This window comes from Rhincodon typus, chromosome 1, assembly GCF_021869965.1.
Source record: "Rhincodon typus isolate 14 chromosome 1, sRhiTyp1.1, whole genome shotgun sequence".
NCBI classification, from domain to species: Eukaryota; Metazoa; Chordata; class Chondrichthyes; order Orectolobiformes; family Rhincodontidae; genus Rhincodon; species Rhincodon typus.
Genome location: NC_063332.1, coordinates 30565361 through 30579062, shown reverse-complemented (window position 1 = coordinate 30579062; position 13702 = coordinate 30565361). Strand labels below are relative to the sequence as shown.

The 13702-nt window shown below is 40.5% G+C and overlaps 1 protein-coding gene across 1 annotated transcript in view; it reads right to left on the bottom strand.

The window, feature by feature from the left end:
* LOC109930115 (mitogen-activated protein kinase 4) overlaps positions 1–13702 on the bottom strand; it is a 60381-nt gene that overhangs the window by 21777 nt on the left and 24902 nt on the right. The window contains exon 2 of the mRNA XM_020529654.2: positions 925–1069. Within this exon, the coding sequence (XP_020385243.1) occupies positions 925–1069 (145 nt within the window). The remainder of the gene's footprint in view (positions 1–924; positions 1070–13702) is intronic.

Genomic DNA, 13702 nt, shown 5'->3' with positions numbered 1-13702 from the left:
CTGATGAAGGAACGAACACAAGGGCATTCTGCCTGGTTTCAATCTCAGCAAGATATTTCTTACAGACTCAGTGGTCCACAATAACATCTGTGGTTGGGATAACTACCCTGTACTTGTGAAGTCTTATTTTTAAGGTGAGGGAACTCTCCATTTATATAGTGCATTATTACCATCACATTAAATCAAATATATATAAGCAGATCCAGCAGCCCAAAGGTGGGCATTCATGAGACATTATGGAACATCACCAGCAGTAGAACTGTATGCCAGCTTGTGGCCTAACAGATCCTCTCTCCTATCACCAAGGTAAAAAGAATAATTACTTTCCATTGAATCTTTTCATATGCATCATAGTTGCACTTGCATATTTCATAATTGAGTCTCAAGGTAATTTTGCTTGATGGTGATGGGAGAGAGGATCTGTCAAGCCATGAGCTGGAATTCTGCTGCTGTTGATGTTCCATAATGCCTCATGGATGCCCATCTTTGGGCTGCTGGATCTGCTTATACATATCATTTAATGATGGTAATAATGCACTATATAAATGGAGAGTTTCCTCATCTTAAAAATAAGACTTCACAAGTACAGGGTAGTTATCCCATCCACAGATGCTATTGTGGACCACTGAGACTGTGAGAAATATCTTGCTGAGATTGAGACCAGGCAGAATGCCCTTGTGTTGGTTCCTTCGTCAGCTGACACTGGGTCAGTCCAGCCTGGTGCTATGACCTTCAGGACTCTGCTTACTCAGCAAGAGGTGAACTTACCAATTTCGGTGCATGTTGAAGATTTCCATCTTCTCTGTGTACTCGTTTTGTCTTTTTTCACTTTATTTTAATTGTTGCTCATGAAATGGTAATTCTATCCAGCATTGCAAGACAACATTTTATAAATGGTAAATACATGAATAGGAACTTTCTTACCAGCAAACAACATCTTCCCAGTCAGCATTTCTGTAAATATACAGCCTGCAGCCCACATGTCAATAGCTTTGGTGTAGTTGTTCGGAGACAGGAGGAGGCGAGGAGATCGATACCATTTGGTTACTAAACCTTCAGAAAGATGACCCTGGACAATGAGAAGTGCGAAAACACAATATTGATCAACACAAACAATTTCCACATTGTTTAAAGACAAAGTTCTGTGAAACAATTTTGTTGCTTAAGGTACTAAGGGTATCATTATCACAAATTTACAGCATGAAATTGGCAACAAAATTGGCAAATATTCAGATTTTTCTTCAAAGTGAGGGCCAGGCATAATGCACAGGATGCCTTGACCATCATCCACTAAAAAGTGTGCAGGATCTTCTGCCGATCAGGGAGCTAAGCGGTCACCCAATGTGGTTTTTGGCGAATCGCTTTCTGCAACAGTGATTTCCCATCCTGCCTGAAACTGTCCGACACTGTGAGTAGCAATGCCACCTCAGGGGCTGAGGCAGCTGTTTGCATCATAATGTTGAAGTCCTCAAGCAGTGGGCAAGGTGGTGACTTTTCAGAGGCAGGGAGGTTGCAGAACACGGTGAAGGCATGTTGAAGACGTTTGGTAGCACGGTGACTCTCAGGTGCTCTAATCTGGCTCCACTGCATCAAGCAATTACTGCTTTTGGGCTTTCGAGATCCATTCTCAACTGTACGGCACTACAATTTATGCACAGGCCTCTTTTCAGCCCTATCACTAACACCTTGCTCCTTATTAACTCTGAGAACTTCTTCCTGAGTTATTGACTCATAGACTCAGATATTTACAGTACAGAAGGAGGCCATTCCCCCATCATTTCTATGCCAGCCAACAAAGATCTGACTAAACTAATCCCATTTTACAGCTTTTGGTCTATAGCCCTGGAGGTAATGACAATACAAGCGTATATCCAAATTTGGTTTAAATACTTCAAGGGTTTCTGTCTCAACCAGTCTTTCAGGCTCCCACTACCCTTTGGATGATAATGTTTCTTCTCCACTCTAGCTTTCTACCTCTTACCTTAAATCTATGGTCCCTGGTTATTGACCACTCCAATCATGGAAAAAGAACCTTCCTATCCAGTCTACCTATGCCTCTCAATCTTACACACCTCTAACAGGGCTCCCTCTTATGCTTTGCTACTCCAAAGAAAATAACCCTAGCCTATCCAATCTTTCCTCATAGCTCAGACCCTCCAGTACAGGCAACATTCTGATAAATCTCATGTGCATCCTCTCGAGTAGCATAATGTGGTGGCCAGAGTTGCCCTCAGTACTCCAGTTGTGACATAATCATAGTTTTATACAGTTCCTACATAACCACCTTGCTCTTGTATCCTATGCATCAACTAATAAAGGCAAGCCCATATGCCTGTTTGATCATCTGGTTATTTTCCCTGCTTCTTTCAGGGACCAATGGATATTCACACCAAGGTCCCAGTATTTCCAGCATCGTACTATTGATAGTGTAATCCCTTGTTAGCATTACATCATACTTTCCAAGTTGAATTCTATTTGCTACTGGTCTGTTTGTCTGTCCGGTCCATTGATATCCTCCTGCTAATTTCCTCACTATTTACCAAATCTGTTTGAGGCTAGGGTCTTGTGGCACAGGGGTACTGTCTCTGACTCTGCATCAGAAGGTCCAAGCTCAAGTCCCGTCTAGACTGGATATGAGTCATAGCTGTGCGCGCTGATCCAAACCCCAGATGCTCATTCCCCCTCTACTTCTGCCTGATTGAAAAGATTACCCTTCCCTCATTACTAACAACTCCTCTACCTTTATTTATCTTGGTCACCGCTACAGTTACAAACTCACAGGCCGCTTTCCCTCTAAGCTGTGCAGCCACTCGGAGGATCATCTGAGATTCTGTGCACCAAAACATTTGAAAACTTTAGAGGGTGTGCTACTTGCATGCAACAGTCTTGTCTGTACTGTGTAATTATTGAGCTGCAATAAGATGGATGACTGCAGTGAATTCCCCATTGTAAAGGTCACATAATTAAGAAAAAAAAATCTATGGGATAGGGGCATCGCTGGCTGGGCAAGCATTTTTTGCCCATTCCTAGATGTCCCTCCGCAGGTAGTGGTAAGCTGCCTTCTTGAACCACTGCAGTCCATTTGGTGTAAGTAGACCAACAATGCCATTATAGAGAAAGTTCCTGAATTTGACTCAGTAACAGCGAAGAGAATGCGATATACTTCCAAGTCAGAATGGTGAGTGGCTTGTAGAGGAACTTGCTGATGTGTCAAATCCCCAGTGATGAGCAGTTGAACAGATATTCACTCGTCATGATTTCAGAAGCCTGGTTAACTGGATCAGGCTGGCCATAATGCACAATCAACGTGAAAGCATTTCATGAAAATCCACCTCTGTTACCCTCCAGAAACCTCATTCCCCTTTAGTAATACCAAAATCATGCAATGCAACATTAACAGCTTCATTTTCATTTTATCAATTAAATTTATACAATTAAGGAGGTTTTCATTGAAGCCAACAGAAATTATTATGGAAGACAGCCCCAGTCCCTTTCCAGCTTCACATTTATTGACTCTAGCTTCCAGCGTCCGCGGTTCTTAGCCCCTCTCCATGCACCAGTTCCAGAAAATAAAACTCATTAAAAACCTATTTTCTCTTTTTGAAAGGTCAGCTAGGCCACGCCAGCTTTGCACCAGGATTAGGAAGATGCACGCCAACAACCTCGCCGAATCGAGATTCAGTGTAGGTTTTGACATTGAACAAAGGCTGTAGTGGCCAGTAACATACTTTAAATCTGTTGCTTGCTGTCAGATCAGCTGTTGGAAAATTGAAACCCCATGGATCACTACTGCAACCAAACGTAAATGCTTTTCTGAATCTACCCTATTAAAACATATTCAGCCAGGTGTTGAGAAACAGAATATGTTGCTGAGTCTTTCATACCTACAAGCTTTTATTTAGAGGTACACAATGCACTTCCAAGTTATTAAAACCCTTTATCACATAGTGTATATTAGAAACAATTTATAATCAAATAGTTTGGATATGTAACTACATATGACTTGAACCCAGACCTTCTGGCCCAGGGGTAAAGTCACTACCCACTGCATGTCAAGACCCTTTGCTCCTATATATACGATATATTTTTCAACAGAATTGGTGAGTCTCCCATTAATATCCATCACTTTAATCAACATTTAATTGATGTATAATTTCCAACCCCACTGCTTGTAATGGTATGACTTCCAGAAAATCTTGTGTGAAAAGGTGACCCTGACTTATAGCCAAAAATTGCCACTGAAGTCAAACTTGCTCCATTGCCAACCTACTTGATAAGAGTCATATATTAGCACACCATTGAATTTGGCTGTTGAGCTCCTTACGTCTGTGTACGTCAACAGATTGTGTCAAGGCTAACACCTCACTGGTGTGACTTGTATTCCTGCCTACCTTCCCCTCTGATATAACATCATGATATCAAGAAGGAACAGTAGATACACAGCCCAGTTCAAACTTAAAATAGTTGAGTTTGCAGAGCAGGCAAATAATTGTACAGTAGCCAGAGAATTCAAATTATACAAAAAGAATGTTAGCGATGGGAGGAAGCTCTCCTCACAGCTTAGGTAGGGTCCTAAGAATAAATATATAAACAGAAGGAAGCCTAGTATGTGGCCGTAGCTGGAGGATGAAGTTACACAGTGCACCAATGAGAATCACTATGACTTTCAGTTTCCCAAGGATCTATCTGAATCTTCCTTCTGAAACAAGCAAGAAAATTACACATTGCAATTTCAATTCTGGCCTGCACAGTGTACGAGGTTTACAGATGCTTGATGGAGAAAGACATTCACCAAGGAAGGTAGCATATAATCATCTATCTGCATGGATTGCAGAGGCCAGGGGTCAGAACAAGATTGTCACTAATTCATTCAAGAAATGTGTGGGATATCAATGCATTTGATGGCACAGAGTATGGTTATTTGGGGAATGATGATGATGTGATTGCTGATGAAAATGACACAGATAATCCACACAATGATACCATTCAAGAAGATTGTGACATGTTATTTGGCTTTGAAGATGAGGACGAAGGTGATTTTAAAGGATTTTAACATATGTTCACTGCAGTCTATGGTGCTCTGTACTGTGGAAAAAAAAGTGAAAATATATGGCTAAATCTATATGGTGTTTGATGGATTTGATATGTTTAATGTTCAGAAATTAATGTCTATCTCCATGGATGTTATTATTTACTAATAAATAGAAAATGAATGTTAAAAATACCTTTGGCTTGTGTTGCACCAAATTGACAGGAACAGTTATAACTTGGCAACTCTACGACAGCAAGACAACTGGAATGGACAGATTTCAACATTTCTCCTGTAAATATTGACCACCTAACTTTCAACTAAAAATTTTATCTTAGAAGTTTGACTTTTACATGAATGTACACAGTGATTCTCATTTCAATCCTTTGTTGTTAATTTTGTGAGCAGCTTCAACATTCAAAACAAATACTTCCAGGTCCTTAATACGGCTCAAATTTCCTGAGCAATTTAGCAGCAAATATTCACAGAATTTACACAGTCTGCAAGCGCTCTTATAACTGATGGATGTGGAAACAGAGTCTTTGAATATGTTTAAGGCACAGGCAGATAGATTCTTGATAAATAAGGGGTGCACTGTTCTTGGGGGTAGGCAAAAATGTGGAGTAATCAAAGCTACCGGGATCTGATTAAATGGTGGAACAGGCTCAAGGAGCCAAATCCTGCTCCTAATTTGTATGTTCATATCTTTATAAAGATGTTTCATTAAAGGGCAACTTCTCCACTTGTAAGATAACTGTAGATATATTTTTTTTATCAAGTATTTGAAGTTGATGCCAAAGAATTGGAAACATAATAAATATCATCTGTTATGGATTGAAAAGATATTATAAGGATGATTCCCATTTTACCCACCTCTAAACTGACTGAAGGCAAATGAGTTTTAAAAGGAAAGGCATTTTAACCCCATCAGTGCTGTAATGTTTGTGAACAGAAAACTGTTTTCTTGAAATATTACAGGTACCTCCAATTCCTTTTTTGCTCACTAAGGAAGGAAATGAAGTTTAGGAAGATGAGTTCACAGTGGTTTATTGTGTGCAGTAGCCAACTTCTTTTATTCCACTCCAGTCAAGATACAATTGAAGTGAAATCTGGTTAAGTTCCTCATAAAATTCAAATGTATTATGATCGCTGCTACCCAAGAGCTTCTTTATTTTGAGATAATTCACTAATCCTATGTCATTAAACAGTAACAGGTCTAGTTTAGGAGCAATTTACTGCAGATGCTGGAATCTGCACTGAAAGCAACAAATGCTAGAAATCACAGCAGGTCAGGCAGCATCCAAGGAGAGACAGCAAGCTAACGTTTCAAGTCTAGATGATTCTGATGAACAGTCATCTGGACTCAAACCATTAGTTCGCTCTTTCTCCATGAATGCTGCCTGACCCGCTGTGATTTCCAGCACTTGATGTTTACACCAGGTCTAGTATAGCCTGCGATAACACAGTGTGGAGCTGGAGGAACACAGCAGGCCAGACAGCATCAGAAGAGCAGGAAAGCTGACATTTCGGGTCGGGACCCATTGCTGAAGAAGGGTCTCAACTCAAAACGTCAGCTTTCCTCCTCCTCTGATGCTGCCTAGCCTGCTGTGTTCCTCCAGCTCCACACTGTGCTATCTCTGACTCCAGCATCAGCAGTTCTTACTATCTCCTAGCATAGCCTGCTTTCTGATTGACTGGAGAACACAGTGTTTTAAGAAACTATCCCAAAAACATTCTATAATCACCTCATTGAGGCTACGTTTGCCCATCCAAATTGTCCAGTTGGTACGTAGATTGAAATTCCCCATGATTGCTGACACACCTCTATAACAAGTTCCTATTATTTTTTCCTTGACATCCGACCTTACTATACTGTTACTGTCCAGAGGCCTGTACAACTCTCCCACAAATGACTTTTTGCCTTTATCATTTCTTAACTCTACTAAAACCGCTTCTGCATCTTGTACGTAGAACTTGGTTCATCCCTTTCTATTATACTAATGCTGCAATTAATTACAGCATCACATTTTCCGAGCTGCCTGTCCTTCCTAAATGTCTTTACCATTCAAATTCAGGCCCCCAATCTCTGTGATCCAGCTGCCACATCTCTGTAATGGCATTCAGATATTTCTTTTCTAACTTCAATTTACATTATCAGTTCACAGGGGTGGAGGTGGTGGCCTAGTGGTTTGATCACTGGACTCTTACTTCAGAGACCTAGGTAGTGTTCTGGGGACCTGGGTTTGAACCCTGCCATGGCAGATGGTGGAATTTGAATTCAATAAAAATCTGGAATTGAGGTAAGCATGAATCCATTGTCAACCGTCAGGAAAAAACCATCTGATTCACTAACGTCCTTTAAGGAAGGAAACTACCATTCTTACATGGTCTGACCTACATGTGACTCCAGACCCACAACAACGTGGTTGAGTCTTAACTGCCCTCAGGGCACTTAGGGATGGGCAATAAATGCTGGCGAGCCAGCGACACCCACATCCCGTGAATGAATTACACAAAGATCTGTTGTGAATGCTACATGCATTCAGATACAAGTTTTATTTTGTCCATTTATTGGTTTTGTAATCTCTAGCATTATCGGTTGATTGCTCTTCACTTTGCACTTTCCCATAGAAGTTCCTTTCTCTGTTTCCATGACTAAACTCTTCGATTTGCTACATCTTCTCAAATTTGATCTCTTGCCTCTGCTCTCAGTTTAAACCCTTTCTACTCCACTAATTATATAGTTCACTAGAATACTGTCCCCGCACAGTTGAGTTGTAAACCATCCCAAAGGTTCAGTTTCCACCTTCCCCATCACTGGTACCAGTGCCCCTTTCTTCCACATCAGTCAAAGCAGAAAGACATAACAAACATATATAAAGATAATGACTTGGATCGCAAAACATTCCTACAAACCTCTCCCCTCAGCGTTCTCATTTCTTAAGTGTGTGCAATTGCTGATGAGATTTGAGATCAGGTCATTGCACTTGAACTACACTGGAGCCAAATAGCTCCTACTTGCTCAAACCAGTTTTCTCTAACAGCACAGTCTTGACTGTGACACAGCTTTTGTGAAATACAATAAAAATCAGTTACCGATAAAGTCAGATCTCCCTTGTCATTCTCACAATATAAGAATCAAAAGCAATATTAGTGTTTTAAAAGCAGTACTGAAAAGCCAAAAAATGATAATAGTAATTGTGTTGAAGAAACAAGAAATTAATAATACCTATTCCTCCCAAGGCTCAATGTAATGTAGAAAATTATATCTTTGAAACTCAGCAATGTTCTCGTGAGAGACAGGTCTTGGCTAAACAAACAACAACATGACAGCTGGTCCACACTGCATCATTTTCTGTTATATTTTTCATCCACTGTTGGCTTTTATCCAGCTCATCAATGTCAGCTGAAATACTATCATCATACATGCCCTGTCTCATTTTCTTCTCTTCCCTCACTCGCCTGACACAATCGCCTTTAATCAAAGTTAATTGAAGCCCTGCTGCATGTTGTGATGGAACTGTTTAAAAACGGTTGCCAATGTCCTCAATCACCTAATGACCTTGAGATCAGAGCACACATTTGCACTGGGCGAGTGCACTGGTAGGGTCGATAGCTAACTGAACTGGCTTTGGCAAGAATAGCTTATTAACATAATTATAGTGCCTTCATGTTTACCAAATGAGCAGAGCTACACAACAGCAGATGGGGAGAAAGAATGTATTTGGCCTCTTAAAGAGTTGTTGCTCTTTTTTTTATGATTTTGTTCTATGCTGAGTCATTGTACCTGAATTATTCAGTCAGTGGAACACATTGTTGCTCAGAGACCAGGGATTACAGTGAGACAAGATTCTCACTAGTGAGTGGCGAGAGGCATTTATTAACATCCTCATTATTACACCTTGTCGCGCTTCATTTCTATATAGTTTCCCATTCTCCTACCTTCTGGATAGAAACCAGACAGCGACAAGTCCCCACCTGAAGGTTAGAGCACATAACAGGTGACTCCAGCTCACTGCTTACTTCTCTGGCCCTCCATCTTGGACACCAGGCACCAACATCTCAGGATATACGCTACGGGCAGCTGCTTCACACCCCCCTCATCCAACAGGACCTCACAGTCCCCATTGACAAAGCAAGGTACCAATTTCCCTCAGTCTGACATGTCTGAGGCAATTCATAGGACCCAAGCACTTGACCAATTGCACAGCTGGGCTTCAAAAATGCTGCCAGTGCCTGGAATCCTGCAAGATCCTGGCAGTGGGCAGTAGTTCTGTCTGTGACGAGTGGGAGAATATGGTGAGCAGAGTTCCCTAGGGGTGTGGTGTGTAAATAATGAGGTGAGTTTGGAAGATAGCGCGAGTAAACCCACCAAGGCCTGTGGACAGAAACCTTCCATGAAACTTGCCAAAATTGACACTTGATTTCTGGTAAAATTCAGCCTATTTATCCAGCTTTAAGTACTGAGATAGACCTGTACCAGCCTTGTGGGCCAGCATGAGAATTCTGACTGATATTGGCTGTTTTATTCTTCTCAGGTCAGCAATGTGGAAAGCATTGGTCCTCGAAGCTCGAAGCTTAAGAGAAAGAAGGAACATTAAATACCTGTCATCTCCAGGAAAGTAAAAGTTTCCATGTGGCTGAGAGAATCTGTAAATGTTGTGTACTTGGATTTCCAAAAAGCATTTGATAAGGTGCCACAGCAAAGTTTGCCATGCATGACGTAAGGGTAGAAATTATCATGGATAAAGGATTGGTTGGCTAACAGGAAGCAGAATGTACAGATAACTGGGTCATTTCTAGGTTGGCAAGTTGTAATTAGTGGATCGTCGTGGGATCAGGGGACTTAACTACTTATAATCTTTATTTAGATGGAAGGATTGAGTATTTGTCAGCTAAATTTGGGGACGGCACAAAAATAGGCTAGAAAGTAGTGAGGAGGACAAAAAAATGTTTACAAAGATAAGTGAAGTAAGTGGGCAAAAGAATTGGTAATTTGGAAAAATGTGAACTCGTGAAGACATGCAATTTAAATGGAGAAAGATTGCAAAACTCAGTAGTACAGAGGGATCTGGAGTCCTGGTGTATTAATCACAAGAATTTGGTCTGCAGGTGCAACATGTAATTAAGAAAACAAGTGGAATGTTGTTTATTGCAAGGGGAATGGAACGTACTAGTGGAGACATTTTGCATACTATTTGTACAGGACATTGGAGAGACCACATCTACAGCACTGCGTACAGTTTCAGTCGCTTTACTTGAGGAAGGATATGACAGTATCAGATGCAGTTCAGAGAATGTTGAGTTGACGGTTTCCTGAGATGAGAGATGTTATCCTATGACAAAAAGATTGGACTAATTATGCCTGTAACTGTTGGAAAAATGAGAGATGATCTCAGTTAAACACGTAAGATCCTGAATGGGCATTGACAAGATGGATGCTGAGAGGATGTTTCCCCTTGTGGGAAAGACTGGAATTAGGGATCACAGGTTACAAATAAAGGATCTCCCGTTTAAGATGGAGATAAGAAGATTTTTTTTCCTCATAAGATTGTTAGAAAATTAATTTTCTTCCCCAGAGAGCAGCTGAGACAGGGTCATTGAATATTTTTCAGGCTGAGTTAGATTGCTGATTGATGGGAGAGTCAAAGGATGTGGTAGACAGGAAAGTAGAGTTGAAGACATAATTTCTTTTATTTATTTATTCATTCATGGTATAAGGGCATCACTAGTTCAGTCAGCATTTATTGCCCATCCCTAATTGCCCAGACGGCAACCACATTGCTGTGGGTCTGGAGTCACATGTAGGCCAGAACGTGTAAGGATGGTAGTTTTCTTCCCTAAAGGACATTAGAGAACCAGATGGGTTTTCCTGACAATTGACAATGGATTTGTGGATTAGACTCTTAATTCCTATTTAATTCCTTATTGAATTCAAATTCCACCATCTGCTATGGTCATCCTTAGATATTTAATTACAGATTTTTTTATTGAATTCACATTCCACCATCTGCCATGCAGGATTTGAACCCGGGCCCCCATTATCTGGGTCTCTGGATTAACAGTCCAGCGACAATATCATTAGGCCATCACCTCCCCCTTATATATTTTCACATTGGTCTCATTGCTTTCTTTTATCGAACATCCCAAAGTTCATTCTGGTCTTCGGAGCAGATTGAAGGATTCCTGCCTTTTTGCCATACTGCAACAAGAAAATGTTCCTTGTACGATCCTATTGCATGGAGAGCAATCCTTATAATTCAGGAAAGATGGAACAGAGGATGCAATCCTCCAATCACCAATCCTCATTTCAAGGGGTATGTTTGGAAGCGTTCCTTGAAATCTTCCCTAGCACACCATACAGAAGTTTCAATGGAACTTCTCTAGCTCATAGTAGTGTGGAGTTTATGAAAAACTTTACAGCTAAAGGTACTGATTAAGCTCAGGAAATCCCCAGTAACTTCATTGCGAGCAGAAGAAAACAATGACAGCTTCTCTTTTAGATATTCCCAGGCCTCTTTTCCAAACTTGGAATGTAGTGTGCTGCTCTGATTTTCAGAGCTGCAGCTAGGGTTACATAGGTAAGACGATGGTGCAGTGGTAATGTCACTGGATTAGTGATCCAGAACTCAAGGTTAATATTCTGGAGATGTAGGTTTCTGTGATGCTATGGCAGATGGCAATATTTGAATTCAATAAAATCCAGAATTTAAAAAAAAGACAATCTAATTTTTTATCTGCATTCACAAAATGTGAATGTTACTGGTTAGGTCAGCATTTATTGCCCATCTCTATTTGCCCAGAGGGCAGTTAAGAATCAATCACATTGTTATGGGTCTGGAATCACATGTAGGCCAGGTAAATTGGCAGTTTCCTCCCCTAAAGGACATTAGTGTAACAGATGGGTTTTTACAATAACCATTAGGCATTATATGGTTGCCATTAGACAAGATTTTTATTCCAGATTTTATTGGATTCAAAATTCACCATCTATTATGGTGGCATTCAAACCCACAACCCCAGAGTATTGCCTGGAGCGCTGGATTGCTGGTCTAGTGACATTATCACTACTCCACAACCATCTCCCTAATGGAGACCCTTGTTGTAAAAAAGAAAATTTTGACTTCCCTACCAATGCCGCAGAATTTGAAAAACACATGAAAATGCATTGACCTGGCTATAAAGTCTCATTCACTTGAGATTATGGACTTTGCCGCTTGCTTTATCAAACTAGTGTAGGCTGATAAATGATAGCCTTGACCTTCAGTCTGTTCCTTCAGTAGTTGTGGCCATTTTCATTTTAGCAATAAAGCACACACCCAAGCACATTATTGCCAGGCAGGTATTGCATCAATCCTACACTTTTAAAATAAAAACATAATTTGCACAAAGCGGAAACTTTCTAACACTGGCATGGGTACAACATTGCTGCAGAAAACTTCTACATCAATGTGCAGTAGTAGGATGAGTGTAAAGATAAAGCTTTAAGTTTCCCACAACGCTGATTTCCCAATCCCTACTCCATCACTGTGGGAAATAAATTGTGAAGGAATATTTTCTCTGCCTTCTTTGGGAGAAGCCCATTACCAATTGTCTGGTTAGAGAGATAGGTGCAAATCACCAGGTGGAGTGAACTTCAGAGAGAAGACCCTTATTCTTTAGATATAGAATAATAGGTATACCTCCAGCCCTCAGAGTCATGAGACTGGCTTGAACAAAGGTTGCTGTTACAAAATTGTATCTGCTATAAATATCTCCTCATTGTCATTGACATTGTCACTCCCGTAAATGGAAAGCATATCTGATTTTTATAGGCATTGACTCATACTGCTCTCTATCTACTCAATGCAAAATGAAGTGGGAATATGATAACACCATGCACTTGTGATTATATTACCATGCCCTTGTAATTACACTCTGATTTTACACAAATGCTTTAATAGAATGGGTCCTGACAGGAATCAATAAGATGCTTTATTTCACAGTGAACATATAGAATGCTTCCATAACCATCTTGTTTAATGCAAATTGTACAACAAATTTGCATGATAAAAAATAAAGAACATGCCACTTTTTTTATTCATTCATGGGATGACAGTGTTGCTGGCTAGGCCAGCATTTATTGCCCTTCCCTAATTGCCGGAGGGCAGTTAAGAGTCAACCACATTGCTGTGGGTCTGGAGTCACATGTAGACCAGACCAGGTAAGGATAGCAGTTTCCTTCCCTAAAGGGCATTAGTGAACCAAGTAGGTTTTTCCGACAATCAATTCATGGTCATCATTAGACTCTTAATTCCAGATTTTTATTGAACCCGGGTCTGAGTCTCTGCATTAACAGCCTAGCGATAATATTACTTGACTTTCATCTCCCCTAATATACTATACAGCAAATGGATATTTAGCATCATATTTGATAAATTAATTGAACAATCTCTAGCATAATTAATTATAACTTGATACCTCCAACATTTTTTTTGGAATATTGGAGACTCCGAATTCGGTCATGACAAACTCAGACAGAAGTTGCTGGTAAAGCTCAGCAGGTCTGGCAGCATCTGTGAAGAGAAAATCAGAGTTAACATTTCAGGTCCGGTGACCCTTCCTCAGAACAGTAAGGGTCACTGGACCTGAAACGTTAACTCTGGTTTTCTCTTCACAGATGCTGCCAGACCT